The following is a 19,888-nucleotide window of genomic DNA, read 5'->3' on the forward strand; positions in this document are numbered from 1 at the left end:
GAAGTGTCGGTGGATGGAAGGAGCCCTTGGACTCTTCTAGTGCCACTTTTCCCCCCATCAATGGTCCTTTCCTCTCCAGCTCCACAGGGTCCCCTATCCTGAGCCATGAGTGAGCTGAAGGACTGCCCCTTGCAGTTCCACGACTTCAAGTCTGTGGACCACCTGAAGGTCTGTCCCCGCACACAGTAGGTGCTGGAGAATAGGAGCTAAGCCATCATCCTTGTCAATAGGGCGCTGAAACCTGACTCCCCGAAGTGTCGGTGGATGGAAGGAGCCCTTGGACTCTTCTAGTGCCACTTTTCCCCCCATCAATGGTCCTTTCCTCTCCAGCTCCACAGGGTCCCCTATCCTGAGCCATGAGTGAGCTGAAGGACTGCCCCTTGCAGTTCCACGACTTCAAGTCTGTGGACCACCTGAAGGTCTGTCCCCGCTACACAGCGGTGTTGGCCCGCTCTGAGGATGACGGCATCGGTATCGAGGAGCTGGACACATTGCAGCTGGAGCTTGAGACCCTGCTTTCCTCTGCCAGCCGACGCCTGCGGGTGCTTGAGGCTGAAACCCAGGTTATACCCTACAGAGGGGACATCACTACAGGGATGTCACTACAGGGACATCACTACAGTCCACTACAGGGATGGACTGTGACAAGTTATGGGATGTGTCATTGAGTTAGCCTCAGCTGCTGAGGCCCAGGTTACAGGATCTCAGGGGTGAAGAGAGAGACCCAAACATTGCTCGTGTGACACATAAAATATGCAAGAATGTGCATGCTCCTTCTAAAATGTGAGATTTCTTATTCACTAAGCATCTAGGGACCCCCGCCACTCCACAATGTTCTGGGTCTGTAGAGTTAATTAGGACAATTCCAGCCTTTGGGGAGTGTGCCAACTAAAGGGAAGGGGAGGTCAGACACGTATCAGGTGAATTGCTGTTCTGATTAGGAGTACTGGGGGAACTGGAATGGGAGGCCTGGATTTGAATCCTGCTGTTTCTGAGCTGTGTGATGTTGCAAAACTTACCACCTGCTTCTGCAGATCAGTCCTCTGTCTGCAAAGTGGGCTGGATAATAGGACCTACCCTCAGCTTTTGTGAGGATTAAGAGAGATTTTTACAAAGGCTCAGCCCAACGTCTGACACTTAAGTAAGCATGTCAAATGTTATTTATTGGTCTGACTCTCATTATTTCTATTTATGGCATAAACATCCTCTGAGCCCTGTGTGCCAGGTGCTCTGCCAGGACCTGGGGACCAGAGATGGCTGAGATGAACTTCCTGGTCCCCAATAGCTTATAATCCTGTTGAAGAGACAAGGTACTCCGTTTATTCTAGTTATGACCAGATGACATGATCGGGCCTAGGGGTGCGAGGTACCAGAGACTCCTGTAGAAAGAAGATGGCATTTTAACTGAACCTCCAAGATGAATAAAATTAACTTGTGGTCCCTGGGAACCCATGGAAGCTTTTCGGGTGGGGCTGTGGCACAGTCTTTTAGCATCTAAGAAGTAGAGAGCTGATACAGGAAAGGCTTTCTAGTCATGGTAACATTTAAAGTGAAGGTTTGCTGGGAGCCATACGTGCCTTCAGTAGAAAGTTACTGCCAGCATGTTTTCCTCGGGCTAATATGCACTGCATTGTCATCTACTCGTTGGACCTGCTAAACACTGTGTGACCAGGGTGGGTGCTGCAGAGGTGAATCAATACAGACAAGTGAATGGAATGAAGACAAGTATATGAAAACATCTTGTGAGCTGGGCACAGAAAAGGAGCTGAGTTTTGCAGTATGATTAGGAGTTTGCTAGATAAAAAAAGGAAGGGGAGAAACTTAGAGCCTTCTTGAGTTCCAGATCCTAATTTTTCATGGGGAGATGGAGTTGTCCTGTGTCTTCCCTTCTCAACCTCAGTGACAGTCTTTGAATTTCAGATCCTCACTGACTGGCAGGATAAGAAAGGTGACCGACGATTCCTGAAGCTGGGTCGAGACCATGAGCTTGGAGCTCCCCCCAAACATGGGAAGCCCAAGAAGCAGAAACTGGAAGGGAAGGCGGGACATGGGCCCGGCCCTGGCCCTGGGCGACCCAAATCCAAAAACCTTCAGCCCAAGATCCAGGAATATGAATTCACCGATGACCCAATTGATGTGCCACGTATCCCCAAGAATGATGCCCCCAACAGGTTCTGGGCCCAGGAACATAGATGGGCCTTGGGATTTGGGCACTGGAGGCTGTGGAGGGGCCTGGGGCTGAGGCTGGTGGGGCAGGGGCACCCCCTCAGGCTCTGCTTCTCCCTGCAGATTCTGGGCTTCGGTGGAGCCATACTGTGCTGATATCACCAGTGAGGAAGTGCGCACGCTAGAGGAGCTACTGAAACCCCCAGAAGATGAGGCTGAACATTACAAGGTGAAGACCCCAGGCCTAGATAGACATGATGGAGAACAAGAGGGCTCAGAGATGCCTCAGAATCAAAGATCACAGAGCTATATATCATCTTCTTTTTCTCTCTCCCCAGCCTCCTGACAGTTCCATTAACCCACTCAGACACCCAGGTTCTAGCTCTCAGCTTCCTCCCTTCCACCCCGCTACATCCTAAGGCATCTTCTTCAGTGAGGTCCTCCCTTTGTCTCTGTCATCCCCTTTGCTTTGGCTCAAAAATTCATCAGCTTTTACCTTTACAGCCTCTTAACACTTGCTTCCCTCTAGAGGGATTCTCTCTCCCTTTTTATTGGATGCACCAGATGGCATGTGGGATCTTAGTTCCCTGACCAGGGATCGATCCTGCACCCCTTGCAGTAGAAGTGAGCAGTCTTCAGCATTGAACCACCATGGAAGTTCCTCTCTCTCTTTTTTATTTTTTTAATGTATAGAAGTTTTTTTTATTTTTAGTCTTTATGATGAAAATAAAAGAGGTTCCGTTAAAGAAAATTTAGAAAATACAGAAAAATGTTGGAGGGGAATTCTCCCATAGGTCTGCTGTCATGATTAGAGGTGCTTAAAACACAGCCTCGTGTGGCTCCCACTGCCCACAGACTCAGGTCCAAGCCTCAGTCTTTGGTAGCACAGCCCAGGTGCCCCTCTCCAGTGTCCTTGGCCACACCACCTCTTTACTGCTGTTATTTGCCAGCCCCACCAAGCACCTTACCCTCACTCCAGGCTCACACAAGGTCCTTTCTGGTCTCTGGGCCTCTGCACATGCCCATCTCCTCTTGGCAAACTAACACCCTTCAAGTCCCGTATTGTACGTTACCTGCACCAAAATGGTTTTGCAGGTTTCCCAGCAGAAGGTTGGTCTGTCTTTTGCACTGCCACAACACCCTAACCTACTCTGTCACTCCACTTGTCTGAATTTTTAAAAAGCTTATTTGAAAAGGTAATCTGTACAGGCAGTCACAAGTTTAAGCAGTGCATAAGCTATTTCTCTCTCATTTCTGACCTTAAGGCCTGTAGTTCTCTCGAGAGATAATAGCTGTCAACTGAAATTGTCTGTGTACACACACCATTGTGCACCTTACATCGTGGAAATTTTCCTGTACTGCCTTCTGTGTGTTTTAGTTGTTTATGTACCTGGCTTCTTTTCTAAACTGTGAGTGTAAAGATTTTTATCTCCTGTATCTCTTCTCACCTGAGGCTCAGGCCTCAGCCCTGGGCTAGATACTTGGGAGACAGATAAATGAAGGAATGAGGGTGAACTAAGAGCCTGTTAGCAGTTCCAAGTGCACAGAGAGACCATGCCACACCCCAGGCATCGCTGGCCTGTATTTATCTCTTTGGGGCTGGGTGGGATGTCTCCCACAGATCCCGCCCTTGGGGAAGCACTACTCCCAGCGCTGGGCACAGGAGGACCTGCTGGAGGAGCAGAAGGACGGGGCCCGGGCAGCAGCCGTGGCTGACAAGAAGAAAGGCCTCATGGGGCCCCTGACCGAACTGGACACTAAAGTTAAGTCCCTCACCTCCCCGCCCACCCCAGGCTAGGACTTGAGTTCCCAGAACTTCAGCCCACCAGTCTACCATGTTTCTGCCCAATGCAGATGTGGATGCCCTGCTGAAGAAGTCTGAGGCCCAGCATGAGCAGCCAGAAGACGGGTGTCCCTTTGGTGCCCTGACACAGCGCCTGCTGCAGGCCTTGGTGGAGGTGAGTACCCCCAGTGCAAAACAGGAACCACTATCACTCTATTTCAATGTTTAATTGTTTATTGAAGTGTATATTTAGAAAGGTACGTAAGTCATAAATGTACAGCTTGATTGATTTTCACAAATGAGCACCCTTGTGCAACTAGTCCCAAGATCACAAAATAAAACATCATTGGCATCCCTGAAGGCCCTCTCGTGCCCCTCCCAGTGTTTAACCTCCCCCACCTCCAGGGTAGCCACTACTCCACAGTTACTTTTGTGGAGCATTAGTGAAAGGCCCTGTGCAAAGGGCTTTCTACACATCCTCTTGTTAGAGGCAGATAGTGGTTAACCCACATTACACCGAACAAGGTTGAGGCTCAAAAAAGGGAACTGTTTGCTTGACATCACACAGCTAATAAGCGGAAGCAGGTTTCAAACACCAGATTCAGCGTCCCTTTCTTTATGCCCACTGACTATCCCAAGGCATGTCTCGTCACCTTATGAGCCTCAGTTTTCCCTCTGGCTCAAACACAATAGCATTTTTCTCTCCCATGTAGTATTCTGGGCACGTGTTCCAGATCAATTGAGCTTGGGGGAGATCTCTGTTCCACATCATCAGACAGGGACCCCAGGTTTGCTGGCTTTTGAATTGTTTAAAAAAATGCATATATGTATCTTTGGCTGTGCTGGGTCTTCGTTGCTGCTTAGGTTTTTCTCTAGTTGTGGCGATCAGGGGCTACTCTGTAGTTGGGGTGCTCGGGCTTGTAATTGCAGTGGCTTCTTTTGTTGTGGAGCACGGGCTCTGGGGTGCACAGGCTCAGTAGTAGCAGCTCCTGGCCTCTAGAGCACAGGCTCAGTAGTTGTGGTGCCCAGGCTCAGTTGCTCTGCGGCATGTGGGATCTTCCTGGTTCAGGGATCAAACCTATGTCTGCTGCATTCCACAGAGCCACCAGGGAAGCCCACTTTGCTGTCGTAAACATGAGCTCTGCACAGGGTCATTCCAAATGTGACTGGCACTCCAGCCCACAGAAAAAGAGCAAGGAGGAGTGTGTGAAGGTCCCACTGGCTGTGGCTCTTATCTCGTCTAATCACTTTCCATTGGAGAGTATCTGTCACATGACCACCCTGACCACAGGGGAGGCTGGGAAGTGGGGTGTATCTGGGTAGCCATTAGCCCAGCTCCTGTGGAGGGAAGACGAGAATGGCTTTTGGACAGCCAGCCACCTCTGCCACGGTACAGCCCCTGTGCTCAGCACAGCCCCTGGTGCACTGCAAATGCTTAACGAGCCCTAGTTCTTCTCATTACTGCTGTTGAATGTTACCATCACTCTTCTGTGCTCCCTTTTGTATCAGTACAAAAACAAGAATTTATAAAATGATGAAAGCTTTTTGGAGCCAGTTTGGGAAGACTTCCCAGAGTGGGTGGAATGCAAAGAAGAAAAGATTATTTCTGGTATGTGAAGACTGTCCATGTAGGTCAGAGGGAAGCAGGAAAATGATAATACTACAGCTCTTTCTTCTTCTGACCATCTCTGTGCTCTTCTAGGAAAATATTATTTCCCCCATGGAGGACTCTCCTATTCCAGACATGTCTGGGAAAGAATCGGGGGCGGATGGGGCAAGCACCTCTCCCCGCAATCAGAACAAGCCCTTCAGGTGAGTGACATCATGTCCACACTCCACAGTCTGGCCTCTGCTTCTGTTGACTTCTGTCAATCCCAGCCTGGGGTGGTCTTTATATTCATAGAGAGACTGAGAACATTTTTATAAAGTCCAATAGAAGTCACATGTGCGTGCTGGCCAAGCACTTCCACATACACAGAGTTAGTTCAGGGTTTTCATTATGGCCCTGTTCTCACTGTAAACCTAAATGTCCAACTGGAGGGGACTGGGTGGCTAACTCGTTGTAACTCCATATGATGAAATAACTTGCAACTATCAATCATATTAGAGAAATATAATTAATTGATATGAAAAGATGGGATCAGTAGAGTGATAAGTGGAAAACATTAGTTGTAGCACAATATGAACAGTATGACCCTGTTTTTACTTAAGATGTATTTAAATGTGTATACATAGCAGGTAACAAGCTAAAATAATACATAATAAAAGTGGGAAGAGGGACTTCCCAGGTTGTCCAGTGGTTAAGACTCCACACTGCCAATGCAGGGGGTGCGGGTTCAATCCCTGGTCAGAGAACTAAGATCCCACAGGGCCATGAGTGTAGCCAAAAGATTAAAAAAAAAGTGAGACTAATATTTAACACAATCTAGAGTATGTATAGTATTTATATAATAGTAACATAAAATACATATTTTTATGTATATACCATATGGGAAAAAAATGGTGTGTAATAATAACAGATAACATAATAATTCTCTCTAGGTTGTTAGCATTATAGGTTTTCCTGTATTTTATATTAAATAATATATTGATATCTGTTGCTTGTGTCTGAAACAAGATCAAATGTGTCTGTCTCTGTATTTTGATATGTAGATAGACAGAGAGGGTGTCCCAAAGAGAAGGGAAGGTGTTTGCTAGCTTGGGTGCCTCAGAGGGGCCCCCCTACAGGCTGGCCTTGAGCTGAGCACTGCCCTCCCCTGCAGTGTGCCGCATACGAAGTCCCTGGAGAGCCGCATTAAGGAGGAGCTGATCGCCCAGGGCCTGCTGGAGTCTGAGGACCGCCCTGCAGAGGACTCAGAGGACGAGGTTCTGGCGGAGCTGCGCAAAGCGGCAGGCTGAGCTGAAGGCGCTCAGTGCCCACAACCGCACCAAGAAGCATGACCTGCTGAGGTGAGTGTGGATGGAGGCCTCGGCCGCAATGGTCACCTTCTGGGAGCTTGACGGCAGGCTTTTCAAACCTGGCAGGGCCTCTGAAGACCTGAGGAGCTTTGAAAAAAAAGTCATTGCTGGGCACCACCCCACTGGTTATATCTCAAACATTCTAATTCCCCTGACTAGAGCTGAGGCATCTGTGAGTTATTTATTTACCTCAAACTGTGGTAAAAACAAATAATAGAAAATTTTACCCTCTAAACCGTTTTCAAGTGTACAGTTTAGTAGTGTTAATTATATTCACATTGTTGTGTGGCTTAGTTTTTAATCCTCTCCATGCTGATTTTCTTTTTCTCCCAAAGTGTGCTTTTTTTTTTTCTTGATTCTTGTTCTTTGTTTTTGGTGCCAAAACTCAGGATTGAACCAGGGACCTTTTGTTCCCCCCAAGTTTTATAGTGAAAATTTCATACATGTAGAAAATCTGACATACTAGCACAGTAAACACCAATATACTCTCTACCTCAGATTATCAACTGTTAACATTTAGTTGGGCATCTGTGATTATCAGCCTCTCACCAGGAATTGACCAGTGTTGAAGTGCAATGTCATTCATTTTGTATTCATTTCCATGCATCTTGCCCTGCATTGGTCACAACAAGGATGCAGGTGGAAACCAGAGGCAGATCACGGGAGGCACTGCCATTTTATTGGGGAGATAGACAAACAGCCCAACTAAGTCCCCTTGCTTCTTATAGGCAGGTGCTGTGTCTTCACCTCACAGAGCCCCAACAGAGCAGGGCACACTCATCCATTTGGCCAGGTTGCCTATCTCTTAGACCTGGTGCTGTGGGTTAGGAGAAGAGGCAGGGCAAAGGGCTTACAGTCATTGCATGAGTGGTTGGCAAAGACATGCACCATTAGGAAAGAAAGTTGCTGACGAGCTGCTGGGGTATTTAAGGATGAGGGTGTACTGAGTGTCTACCATGTACCACGGGTTTTATGTCTGCCCTCTTACTTAATCTCCTGTACAGCCCAGAGAGTAGCTGGTAGTTTTTTCCCTGTGCACCAAATGAGGAAATAAAGGCCCAGTGAAATGAGTGCTCTGCTGAAGGCCACACAGCCAGCAAACAGCCAAGCTGTGACTCAAGCCCAAGGCTGAGTCCAAAGCCTCATTCTAGTTCCCTCTCAAGGGCAAGAAGAGGAAAATACAGATAAAAGAGTATGGAGGAAGGGAGGGCAAGGGCAGAGGGGGAGAGAGAAGTAGGGCTGTGCAGATGTGGAAGTCAGGGGCAGTGAAGGAACTAGATTGACTGTCAGAAGGCCCGCATGTACCCCTCAGCCCTGCATGGACAGGCTGCAAGGCATGTCCTGCCCCGAGCAGCAGCTTCCCCTTCTGAAAAATCAACATGTTAAACTATGTGGATCTCTTTAGTGACCTTCCAGCTCCACCATCAATTGAATTGATAGGTCAGGTTCCATTCAGAGGCATCAATTTGGCGTCTCACTTGCCTCCTGTAGACCTCAGGCTGCCTGGACCCTTAGATGGCTCTGGAATTTGGATGCTGAAGTAAGCAGGTCTTTTGCTGGCACCGGGACACCTTTTAAAGATAGTTGGGAGCCAGCCTGCTTCGATTCAGATTTCTGCTCACTAGCTGTGGGATCCTGGGGCATTTCTTTCCCTCCTTGAGCCTCAGTTCCCTCAGTGGTAACAAGAATATTAGTAGTACCTACCTCACAAGGTTGTTATGAGGATTGATTGAATTACTGTTTTTGAAGAGGCAGTACTTGACACAGGGCACCACCTAAGTGTGGCTCAGTAACTTTGCTTTTTGGTATGGAAAGGTCCACGGTCCCCGGGTAGCAGATGGGCTCAGTCTGGAAGAGGGAGGAGCCCCTGTCCTGGTGGGCTTCCCATAGCATCTGGTTGGCTGGTTCCCATAGGCTGGCGAAGGAGGAGGTGAGCCGACAGGAGCTGAGGCAGCGGGTCCGCATGGCAGACAATGAGGTCATGGATGCCTTCCGCAAGATCATGGCTGCCCGGCAGAAGAAACGGACCCCCACCAAGAAGGAGAAAGACCAGGCTTGGAAGACTCTGAAGGAGCGCGAGAGCATCCTGAAGCTGCTGGACGGGTAGCTCTCACCCCTGCTCAGGCCACCTTCCCCTGGCCTGGGACGGGAGGCCCACTTCCTTCCGGCTTCCAGAAGTTTGGCCTGTGGCTGCCTAGCTAATGTCAAATGGCAGCGGTCTCTAGAGGCTGGGCCCTTCCCTGACATGTTCTGGCATAAGTCTGTATAGCCAGGACATGAGAGGCCCTGCTGGGCTGGCCTGGGGCCCAGTCTCTGCTTGGTCCCCCAGATGAGGAGGGGCTTCATTTCTGGGTCTTCCTCACCCCCTACCCTCTCCACCCCTCACCCTCAAGGACTTCTCCATTGTGGTTTTGTAAAGTGCAGACTTAAGAATAAAGCGACTGAAACATGGTTTTTTTAAAAAGCATCCAGAATCTCTGCATGTCTGTTACTGTGGGGTAGAAAGGAACTGGTGGAGTGGCAGAGTTGACTAGGGCATGCTCGATGGCTCTCAGCCTGTGGCCACTCACCCAGGTCATTCATTCAGGGAGAACTTTCTGAAGATATCTGTGACCACAGGTAACAACATCTCAGCTCAGGGTGGTTTGACAATAAGGACATTGTGTTAGCTAGGGGTTTGGTGCTCCGGGGGCAGGGTGGCATCCACCAGGGTTGACCAAAGGGCCAGGGATCTCCACACTCCCATGGTGTCAGCTTTTGTCTGAAGTAGGTTCCCTTCCTGCTGTGCAGTGGCAGCCAGTAGCAGCTGATGGAGGCCAAATGCTTCCTTATTTCTGTCCAGCACAAGAGGGCAGGAAGGCATCAGCTGGCTTCCACGGCCCACCCCGAAGAGCAAGAAGCCTTTCCCAGACACCATTAGGTCTCACCAGCCCAATCTCGGTCCTACATGCCCATTCTTGAACCCTGGTGGATGCCACCCTGCCCCCGGAGCACCAAACCCCTAGCTAACACAATGTCCTTATTGTCAAACCACCCTGAGCTGAGATGTTGTTACCTGTGGCCACAGATATCTTCAGAAAGTTCTCCCTGAATGAATGACCTGGGATGACTCTAATGGGTTTAAACCACTCTCTATGAGAAAGGAGTCTGCTTCCCCACTAAGCCTAAGGTAGTGAGGAGACAGGGTAGAACAGATGAATAAACAGACTCTTGTCTCTGTCTCCAATTGTTCCTAAACTATGATGTCAGAGAGTCGGAGAATAATTTGCAATTTACTGTGGGAAGGTTGAGGTCCACATGGAGGTGTGGGGGGGCAGAGATTCCCTAAGGAAGTGACCTATGAACTGAGCCTTAAAGGAGGATGGCCAGGATGGCCAACATTCTTATATGGCCAACACCTCTCCTGTTAGAGAACTGCCTTTTTCCCATTCCACCTAGCTCTGTGGGCTGTCAAAAGAGGGTGGACATGTGACACCAGAACGGCCAATCTCAGTCTGCCATCCCTCTAGCCACAATGATTGGTCCAAAGAGTGGGCAAGTGACTCAAGCTGGGCTAATCAGAGGCCTTCCGTAAGACTGCTCTATGGATGCTGAAAGAAAGGAGGACTTCTCTTTTGAGAGAAAAAACCACAGAATATAAGCTTGAACCACCCAGTAACCCATTTTCTGGCCACATGGAAAAGTCTGCCGGAGAATACAGCCAATTCAGGAAGCAGAGCCAGGAGATGGAAGACAGAGCTCTCGAACGATATAGCTGATGCCCTGGATCCTCCACTGGAGTTCAGTTATATTCGCCCACAAATGTTTATTTCAGCTTACGCTAGTCTACTTTGGAGCTTTGTCATTTGTCAACTAGAAAAGATGTGACTAATAAAAGTGTATTTTGGCAAAAAGAAGGGTGGCGTGCGGTCCTGAGAGAAAGGACAGTGTGAGGGAGGCTCTGCCTCCTGCTGTGTGGCAGTGGAGGGGCGGGGGAGGTGCTGCTGCAGATTTTCAGTGATTCACTGCCCTGCGGTTCTGTGCAGGCTTCTCAGAGAGAAACACCCACACTTAATTTCTAAAATTAAGTGCTCAATAAATTCGGCCTTGTACAAGGCACTGCTAAACTTTTTAAGCTATTGAATCTTCTCAAACATCCCGCATGTAGGTACTAACAATATCCCAGTCACAGATGAGGAAACTTAAGTCTTAGGAATTGATATACCTTGCCTGCTCAAGTAGCGGATTAGTGGTTGAGCATGGTTTCAAGCTCAGTTTGACTTGCAGAGTCTCTTTATGACGCAGCACATTAGGGCCCCACTTCCTTAGAGTCTGCGTGTGGTACTTCAGGTTTAGGTGGTGCGCAACCTCTACAGCAATACACGCAAGCCCTGCCTACAGACCCCCTGTTCTTAGTTACTGCTCGTTTCCATGTCCGTTACCATAAGTATAGTAGGCGTCATTAGCACAGTGTTCCAGGAACAGCAACGATTTTGTGGAGGAGGAAGGATGGCAGCCGAGGTCCCGAGATGAGGTAGAATTGTGAGAGAGGAAGGTAGACATTATAAGTAGAAGGAAAAACCCTAGAAGACTGACTGGGCCTAGTTCACGAGGGAAAAAACGGAACTTTCAAGGATTGGTTGTGAGAATTCTAGTTATTCTCTATTGCACATCTACCTTCTGCCTGGTACTGTGCTGGCCCTTTGCTCCATGTCTTATATGATGCTCATTACACACCTACAAGGCGAGGAGTAACATTTACCTTGCAGAGGAGGACATCCAGGCTCAAGAAGGTTGCACAGCCTCAGTGCAAGAACGGTCACAGCTCTGCTAGTACGATCCCTGACAGAGGTGACAACGACAACAGGACAGGGAGTCCCTCTTATGGCCACCCATGTCCATTAGAGCCGAAGAAGGCCTCCTTTATGGGGCTGGGGAAAGCTGGGTTCCCTTTGAGGAGGGGGAGATTCGTTTTGGCACCTCAAGGCTCCAATGTTTTTATTTTTTGTGGGATCTTAGTTCCCCGACTAGGAACTGAACCCAGGCCCCAGCAGTGAAAGTGTGGAATTCTAACCATTGGACTGCCAGGGAATTCCCTAGGCTACAGTTTTAATTGGAAAGGATATTGATCCCTTATCACCAATTTGGTAAAAAAAAAAAAAGTCTTTTGTGTGTTGGCCCTGAAAATCATCCACTAACATTGTTTACCCTGAGTCCCCAGTGCCTTACAACTAACTTTCAGAAACACCAGAGTGAGTGAGAACAGGATTGGGTAGAAGTGGAGTAGGTGGGCTTGACCCATCCATGACCTAGCATGGGTCCCCAGGCCTCCCCAGCACTCTTGGGAACTAACTGGGGGATGCAAGGTCACACATGACTTCTGCTAAGGAAGCAATGAGGAATTCCCTGGTGGCCTAGTGGTTAGGATTCTGAGCTTTCATAGCTGTGACCCCTGGGTTCAATTGCTGGCAGGGGAACAGAGATCTTGCAAGCCACAGGGTGTAGCTAAACAAAAAAAAGAAGGAAGCAATGGCTGGAAGTTTATGGAAAAATGGTCAGAGAATAAATTCCTTTCCTGATGAGTGGCTCAGGACTCAAAGGAGAGAACTAAGCATAAACAGACCAAAATTCACTTGTTCATGTATTAATTCACTCATTGCTTTTTCCCTTTATTCACTTCATAAAAACATTTATCGCTCCATCTGCTGCTGCTGCTGCTGCTAAGTCGCTTCAGTCGTGTCCGACTCTGTTTGACCCCATAGACGGAAGCCCACCAGGATCCTCCGTCCCTGGGATTCTCCAGGCAAGAACACTGGAGTGGGTTGCCATTTCCTTCTCCAATGTAGGAAAGTGAAAAGTGAAAGTGAAGTCGCTCAGTCGTGACCGACTCTTCGCAACCCCATGGACTGCAGCCTACCAGGCTCCTCCGTCCATGGGATTTTCCAGGCAAGAGTACTGAAGTGGGGTGCCATTGCCTTCTCGGATTGCTCCATCTACTTGCCTTTATTTCCTCATTCATACTTTTGTTTCCTTACTCAGTGATCCTGTTACCCTGGCTAAAAGCTATGTGGGTGACAATGGGAGGCAGCTGAGCAGACAACCAAAACACAAGGCAATAAAAGCAGATAGAAGAATGTATAAAATATGCACAGACTTGGGACAGAGACTGGTTTATAACAGCCCAGAGGGTTAGAGGGCTTCCCTGGTGGCTCAGACAGTAAAGAATCTGCCTGCCATGTTGGGAGACCCAGGTTTGATCCCTGGGTCAGGGAAGATCCCCTGGAGAAGGGAACAGCTACCCTCTCCAGTATTCTTGCCTGGAGAATTCCATGGACAGAGGAGCCTGGCAGGTTACAGTCCAAGAGGGCACAAAGACTCGGACACAACTGAGCCATTAACACTTCCATTTCATTTAGAGGGTCAGGAAAGACTTCGGGGAGAATGTGGAAAAGAAGTTGCAGGTCAGAAGACATTCCAAACAAAAGGAACAGCAAGGCACAGAGGTGCGAACAGCTGTTTTGCTTAGAGAGGGGTGAGAACTTCAGTGTGACTGGAGCCCTGGACGTGTGGAGGGGGAGGGCAGGATGAGATGTGAGGCCGAAAGTAGGTTGAGACCAGGCTGGGACAGGCTTTGAATGGCAGGTTAAGGTTCGCTAGTTTTATTCCTAAGGTCAGTGGTTGTTCTCAAAGTGTGATTCCTGAACCAGCAACATCAGCATCATCTGGGAACTTAATAATGATGCAAATTCTCAGGGCCCAGATCTACCCAATCAGCAGGGCTCCAGGGGTGGGGGGCCAGATGTCTGTTTCAGCAGGCCCTAAGGCAATTCCTGATGCATTTTATAGTCTGGGCATCATTCTTCTAGGCATTAGGGAGTCAGGGGTGGTTTGTGAACAGGGGAGTGCCATAACAGCACCCTAAAATGGGAAGTACTCTGATAGCAGCAGGGAGGCTGCACTGAAAAGAGGGGGTGAGGGTGAAACTGCATCAGACAGGAGTGCAATCATGTGCAAAGGAACACATCTGAGATGGAGGATGTTGCAGAAACTGGCAGATGTCCTCCCAAATATATGCTCCCTTTCTTCTATAGTAATAGAACTCCTGATTTTTAGCTGGACATGTGCGTCTGAAAGACTAAATATCCTAGCTTCCTTTGCAATTAGGTATGATCATGTGATCAAGTTTCAGCTGACAGATGTGAGTGGAAGAGATGTGTGTTACTATGAGGTCTTGAGTCTCAAGGGCTGTGCCCTCCATGTTCTCTTCTCCCCATTGCTGGGATGAGGCATGGTGGCCACGCTTCTCAAAACATGTGGTCCAAGACACCATAGAAACAGGTGAGTAAAAAGACAAAAAGTTAGGATTCTTCTTACCTTGTAGTCATTGTACCAGCCTGAGACTGCTGTAACAGATTGTTATACATTTCTATTTTAAGTCACAATTATTTTGGGTGTCTCCTAGAGAAACAAACCTATGTTCTAGTTGATAAAGTAAGTGGCACGCCAAGCCCTCTTTTCAAACTATACCTGCTTCCTTCTCTTCCCTTCGTCTCTTTCTTTTTCAAAAGAATTTGGGAAAACATAACTGAGGGTGTGTCTAATGAGTTTCATAAAGTTAAGCCCATCTGGTTTAATGGAGTCATGGTCATTAACCATTAGATTTAGCTCTAAGCTTCCTGGAAGCTACAGTGCAAAATGGAAATATGATGCATCAGTCTCAGAACATTTGATATCAGAGTAAAGGGCATCTCCCAGTTTTACTGACAAAAATTCTAATAATTTGTCGTGCTGGCGAAATTTCTCAACTGGAGTCATATGTAGATAATATTCTCCATAAATTTGACAGGAAAAGGAGACTGAGTTTCACATGGTGATTTCTTATCACAACCTCTGATGAAAGCTCAGGACATATTGTTAAAACAACTCTGGAAGAATGGTTATGCAAGGGACCCCCAAGCTAGGGTGGTGCCAAGCACTGTACGTGAATTTGCTCCTTTCAACAACCCTATGTCAGAGCAGGCAATACTATTACCCTTATTTTACAGATGAGGAAACTAGGCTACAGAAAGGGGAAGGGCCAGATCAGATAGCTGGTGGTGAGCCAGTGTTGTAAGCCAGGTCTTAGACCTTAGAGGCCTTATTCTAAACGTCCCTCTCTGGGCTGGCCAGCACCATCATATACAAAATTGTAGGTACTGTGGGATGAGAATCAGCGAAAGGCCAAGAATATGTGCCCTAGAATATGCCTGGGTTAGCCAAGAGAAATTAGTGAGATCTGGTAAACAGCAGAGGGACCTCTGAGCCTCTAAAGATAGGCTGTTCCTAGGTGAGAAAGTAGGGGTAGGCACCACAGAGGCAGAGGGAAAACCCCAAATGTGGGGCTCGACTAGAACTTGTGGACCTTCAAGAATGGAAGGAGAAATAATATTGAAAGTGCTATCCTTGGGGACCTAATGTCTGGAAAAGGAGAGGAAAACTCTCTTAAATAGGCTGCTGCTGCTGCTGCTAAGTCACTTCAGTCATGTCTGACTCTGTGCGACCCCATAGATGGAGCCCACCAGGCTCCCCTGTCCCTGGGATTCTCCAGGCAAGAACACTGGAGTGGGTTGCCATTTCCTTCTCCAATGCATGAAAGCGAAAAGTGAAAGTGAACTTGCTCAGTCGTGCCCGATTCTTCACAATCCCACGGACTGCAGCATACCAGGCTCCTCCATCCATGGGATTTTCCAGGCAAGAGTACTGGATGGGTTGCCATTGCCCTAATTTAGGATTATTTCCCTGAAATTGATTCCCAGAAGAGAAATTCCTGGGTCAAAAGGCTGGACATTATTTAAGCTTTTGATGCGTACTGCCAAATTGCTTTCCAAAAGAAAGATTTTTAGCAAGTCATTTTTCCACCAGAAATACTGAAGTACCCATTGCTCACACTAACATCAGCTATAAATGGTTTCTTCTTTTAATTTGTACTTCCTTGACTACTTTCAAGGTAGAGAATATTCCATGTTCATTGTGTTTTGTCTGTCTCCTTTGACCATTTATTGGTTCTTAGTTATCAATTTTATGTATTCTTTACATAATAGAAATATTAACCCATTGTCACTAAAACATTTCCTCAGTCAGAAGTTTGCCTTTTACTGTTAGCTATGATCTTGGAATAAGGTAGAGTTTTGGGTTTGTCTGTTTGTTTCCAACAACAGAGGTTAAGAATGTTTTTGTAATTGTGATGCAACCGACAAGGGCTTAATTTCCAAAATATACAAACAGCTCATGCAACTCAACAACAGAAAACAATCCAATCAAAAAATGAGCAGAAGGCCTAAATAGACATTTTCCCAAAAAAGAAATTCAAATGGTCAACAGGCACATGAAAAGATGCTCAACATCTCTTATTATTGGAGAAATACAATCAAAACTACAAGGTACCACCTCATTCTGGTCAGAATGTCCATCATTAAAACTCTACAAATAACAAATTTTGGAGAGGATGTGGACAAGAGTGAACCTCCAAAATAAGTTGGTACAGCCACTATGGAAAAAAATATGGAAGGTCCTCAGAATAACTAAAAATAGAATTACCATAAGATGCAGAAATCCCACTCCTGAGCATATACCCAGATGAAAAGCTAATCCAAAAAGACACATGCACTCCTATGTCACCATTCACAATAGCCAAGACATGAAAACAATCTAAATGTCCAACTACAGATGAACGGATAAAGAAGACATGGTACATATATACAATGGAATACTATTTAGCCATCAGATCAGATCAGTCGCTCAGTCGTGTCTGACTCTTTGTGACCCCATGAATCGCAGCATGCCAGGCCTCCCTGTCCATCACCAACTCCCAGAGTTCACCCAGACTCACATACATCGAGTCAGTGATGCCATCCAGCCATCTCATCCTCTGTCATCCCCTTCTCCTCCTGCCCCCAATCCCTCCCAGCATCAGAGTCTTTTCCAATAAGTCAACTCTTCACATGAGGTGGCCAAAGTACTGGAGTTTCAGCTTTAGCATCATTCCTTCCAAAGAAATCCCAGGGCTGATCTCCTTCAGAATGGACTAGTTGGATCTCCGTGCAGTCCAAGGAACTCTCAAGAGTCTTCTCCAACACCACAGTTCAAAAGCATCAATTCTTCGGCGCTCAGCCTTCTTCACAGTCCAACTCTCACATCCATACATGACCACAGGAAAAACCATAGCCTTGACTAGACGAACCTTTGTTGGCAAAGTAATGTCTCTGCTTTTGAATATGCTATCTAGGTTGGTCATAACTTTCCTTCCAAGGAGTAAGCGTCTTTTAATTTCATGGCTGCAGTCACCATCTGCAGTGATTTTGGAGCCCAGAAAAATAAAGTCTGACACTGTTTCCACTGTTTCCCCATCTATTTCCCATGAAGTGGTGGGACCGGATGCCATGATCTTCGTTTTCTGAATGTTGAGCTTTAATCCAACTTTTCCACTCTCCACTTTCACTTTCATCAAGAGGCTTTTTAGTTCCTCTTCACTTTCTGCCATAAGGGTGGTGTCATCTGCATATCTGAGGTTATTGATATTTCTCCAGGCAATCTTGATTCCAGTTTGTGTTTCTTCCAGTCCAGCGTTTCTCATGATGTACTCTGCATATAAGTTAAATAAACAGGGTGACAATATACAGCCTTGACGAACTCCTTTTCCTATGTGGAACCAGTCTGTTGTTCCATGTCCAGTTCTAACTGTTGCTTCCTGACCTGCATACAAATTTCTCAAGAGGCAGGTCAGGTGGTCTGGTATTCCCATCTCTTTCAGAATTTCCCACAGTTTATTGTGATCCACACAGTCAAAAGCTTTGGCATAGTCAATAAAGCAGAAATAGATGCTTTTCTGGAACTCTCTTGCTTTTTCTATGATCCAGCGGATGTTGGCAATTTGATCTCTGGTTCTTCTGCCTTTTCTAAAACCAGCTTGAACATCAGGAAGTTCACAGTTCACATATTGCTGAAGCCTGGCTTGGAGAATTTTGAGCATTACTTTACTAGTGTGTGAGATGAGTGCAATTGTGCGGTAGTTTGAGCATTCTTTGGCATTGCCTTTCTTTGGGATTGGAATGAAAACTGACCTTTTCCAGTCCTGTGGCCACTGCTGAGTTTTCCAAAGTTGCTGGCATATTGAGTGCAGCACTTTCACAGCATCATCTTTCAGGATTTGGAATAGCTCAACTGGAATTCCATCACCTCCACTAGCTTTGTTCGTAGTGATGCTTTCTAAGGCCCACTTGACTTCACATTCTAGGATGTCTGGCTCTAGGTCAGTGATCACACCATCGTGATTATCTGGGTCGTGAAGATCTTTTTGTACAGTTCTTCTGTGTTTTCTTGCCACCTCTTCTTAATATCTTCTGGTTCTGTTAGGTCCATACCATTTCTGTCCTTTATTTCCTGGTCATTCCCTGGTCCAGTGGTTAGGAACTGGCACTTTCACTGCTGTGGCTCAGGTTCAAACCCTGGTCCGGGACTAAAGTCATGCAAACTGTGCCACAGCACAGCCAATAAATAAATAAATAAATAAAATATGGCACAAATGAACCTGTCTAAGAAACAGATTCACGGACACAGGGTACAGACGTGATTGCCAAGTGGGAGGCAGGGAGGGGAGGGGTGGAGTGGAGGCTGGGGTTAGCAGATGTAAGTTATTATATATGGAATGGATAAACAGCAAGGTCCTACTGTATAGCACAGAGAACTGTATTTAGTATCCTATGATAAAATGGTAAGAATATAAAAAGAACGATGGAAAAGGATATAAAAAGAATATATATATATATATACAGTTTTCCCAGTAGTCATGTGTGTATGTGAGAGTTAGACTACAAAGAAAGCTGAGTGCTGAAGAATTGATGCTTTTGAACTATAGTGTTGGAGAAGACTCTTGAGAGTCCCTTGGACTGCAAGGAGATCCAACCAGTCCATCCTAAAGGAAAAATCAGTCCTGAATATTCATTGGAAGGACTGACACTGAAGCTGAAACTCCAATACTTTGGCCACCTGATGCAAAGAACTGACTCACTGGAAAAGACCCTGATGCTGGGATAGATTGAAGGCGGGAGGAGAAGGAGACAACAGAGGATGAGATGGTTGGATGGCATCACCGACTCGATGAACATGAGTTTGAGTAAGCTCCAGGAGTTGGTGATGGACAGGGAAGCCTGGTGTGCTGCAATCCATGGGGTTGCAAAGAGTTGGACATGACTGAGCAGCTGAACGGAACTGAATCACTTTGCTGTACAGCAGAAATGAACACACTGTAAATCAACTATACCTCAATAAAAAAGGTTTTTATGTTTGTATATAAGCCTGTCCATCTTTTCCTTGTGATTTCTTCCATTTTTCTCTAATCTCAGAAGACCACACATCTAATGGTTAATTTTCTGTTGGATTCAAGAACTGATAGCGATGTCTGAGCTGTTTAGTCCTTTTTTAATTACAAAGGAGAAAAGGGAATTACTTCCTTTACTTTTTTCTTTTCTTGTTTCCATGTATTTTGACTTTCCTTGACTTACTTTTTTAGTACCTTGAAATATGCTCATTGAAGATGGGGGCTCATTGGAGAAGGGGGCTATAGGAGGAAATGGGTATATGTATACACATTATAAAAAGTCTGGAAGAGTAAGAAACAAAACATATTAACTGATTTTTTTTTTCTGATGGGAGCAGGACTGGGATGGATTTTGGTTGTGCCTGCCCAGCACTGCTATTCCTTTGGGCAATACAGCCGTCTTCACTCCTTGTGGCTCTGGTGGGGTTGCCCGTGACAGTACATTTGCCCTTTATAATACCTTAATCCTCTGCCAACAGGTACAGGGGTAAAGGCATAGGCGTGTCAGTTCAGCAGAGCCCATCATAGTCCTTCCCTGAGACTGATGTACGAAACCGGGTGTAGCTCCTCTTTTGCTGGGTTCAGTTGGAAAGCTGGGGCTCTCACACCATGCTTGCTGCCAGGTAGAGGAGATCACTCTGCAGAGG

The 19,888-nt window shown here is 46.7% G+C and overlaps 1 protein-coding gene across 1 annotated transcript; it reads left to right on the forward strand.

Moving 5' to 3' along the window:
• Positions 1-310: 310 nt before the first annotated feature.
• On the forward strand, positions 311-9,374 carry TADA3 (transcriptional adaptor 3). The gene is given in 9 exon segments (XM_070359263.1): positions 311-563; positions 1,921-2,171; positions 2,290-2,395; positions 3,788-3,927; positions 4,019-4,124; positions 5,652-5,761; positions 6,712-6,832; positions 6,834-6,898; positions 8,822-9,374. Coding segments are annotated over 9 exon segments (1,299 nt in total). The 5' UTR covers positions 311-356; the 3' UTR covers positions 9,015-9,374.
• The last annotated feature ends 10,514 nt before the right edge of the window (positions 9,375-19,888 follow it).

This window comes from Bos mutus, chromosome 22 (genome assembly GCF_027580195.1).
Source record: "Bos mutus isolate GX-2022 chromosome 22, NWIPB_WYAK_1.1, whole genome shotgun sequence".
In the NCBI taxonomy this organism is placed as follows: Eukaryota; Metazoa; Chordata; class Mammalia; order Artiodactyla; family Bovidae; genus Bos; species Bos mutus.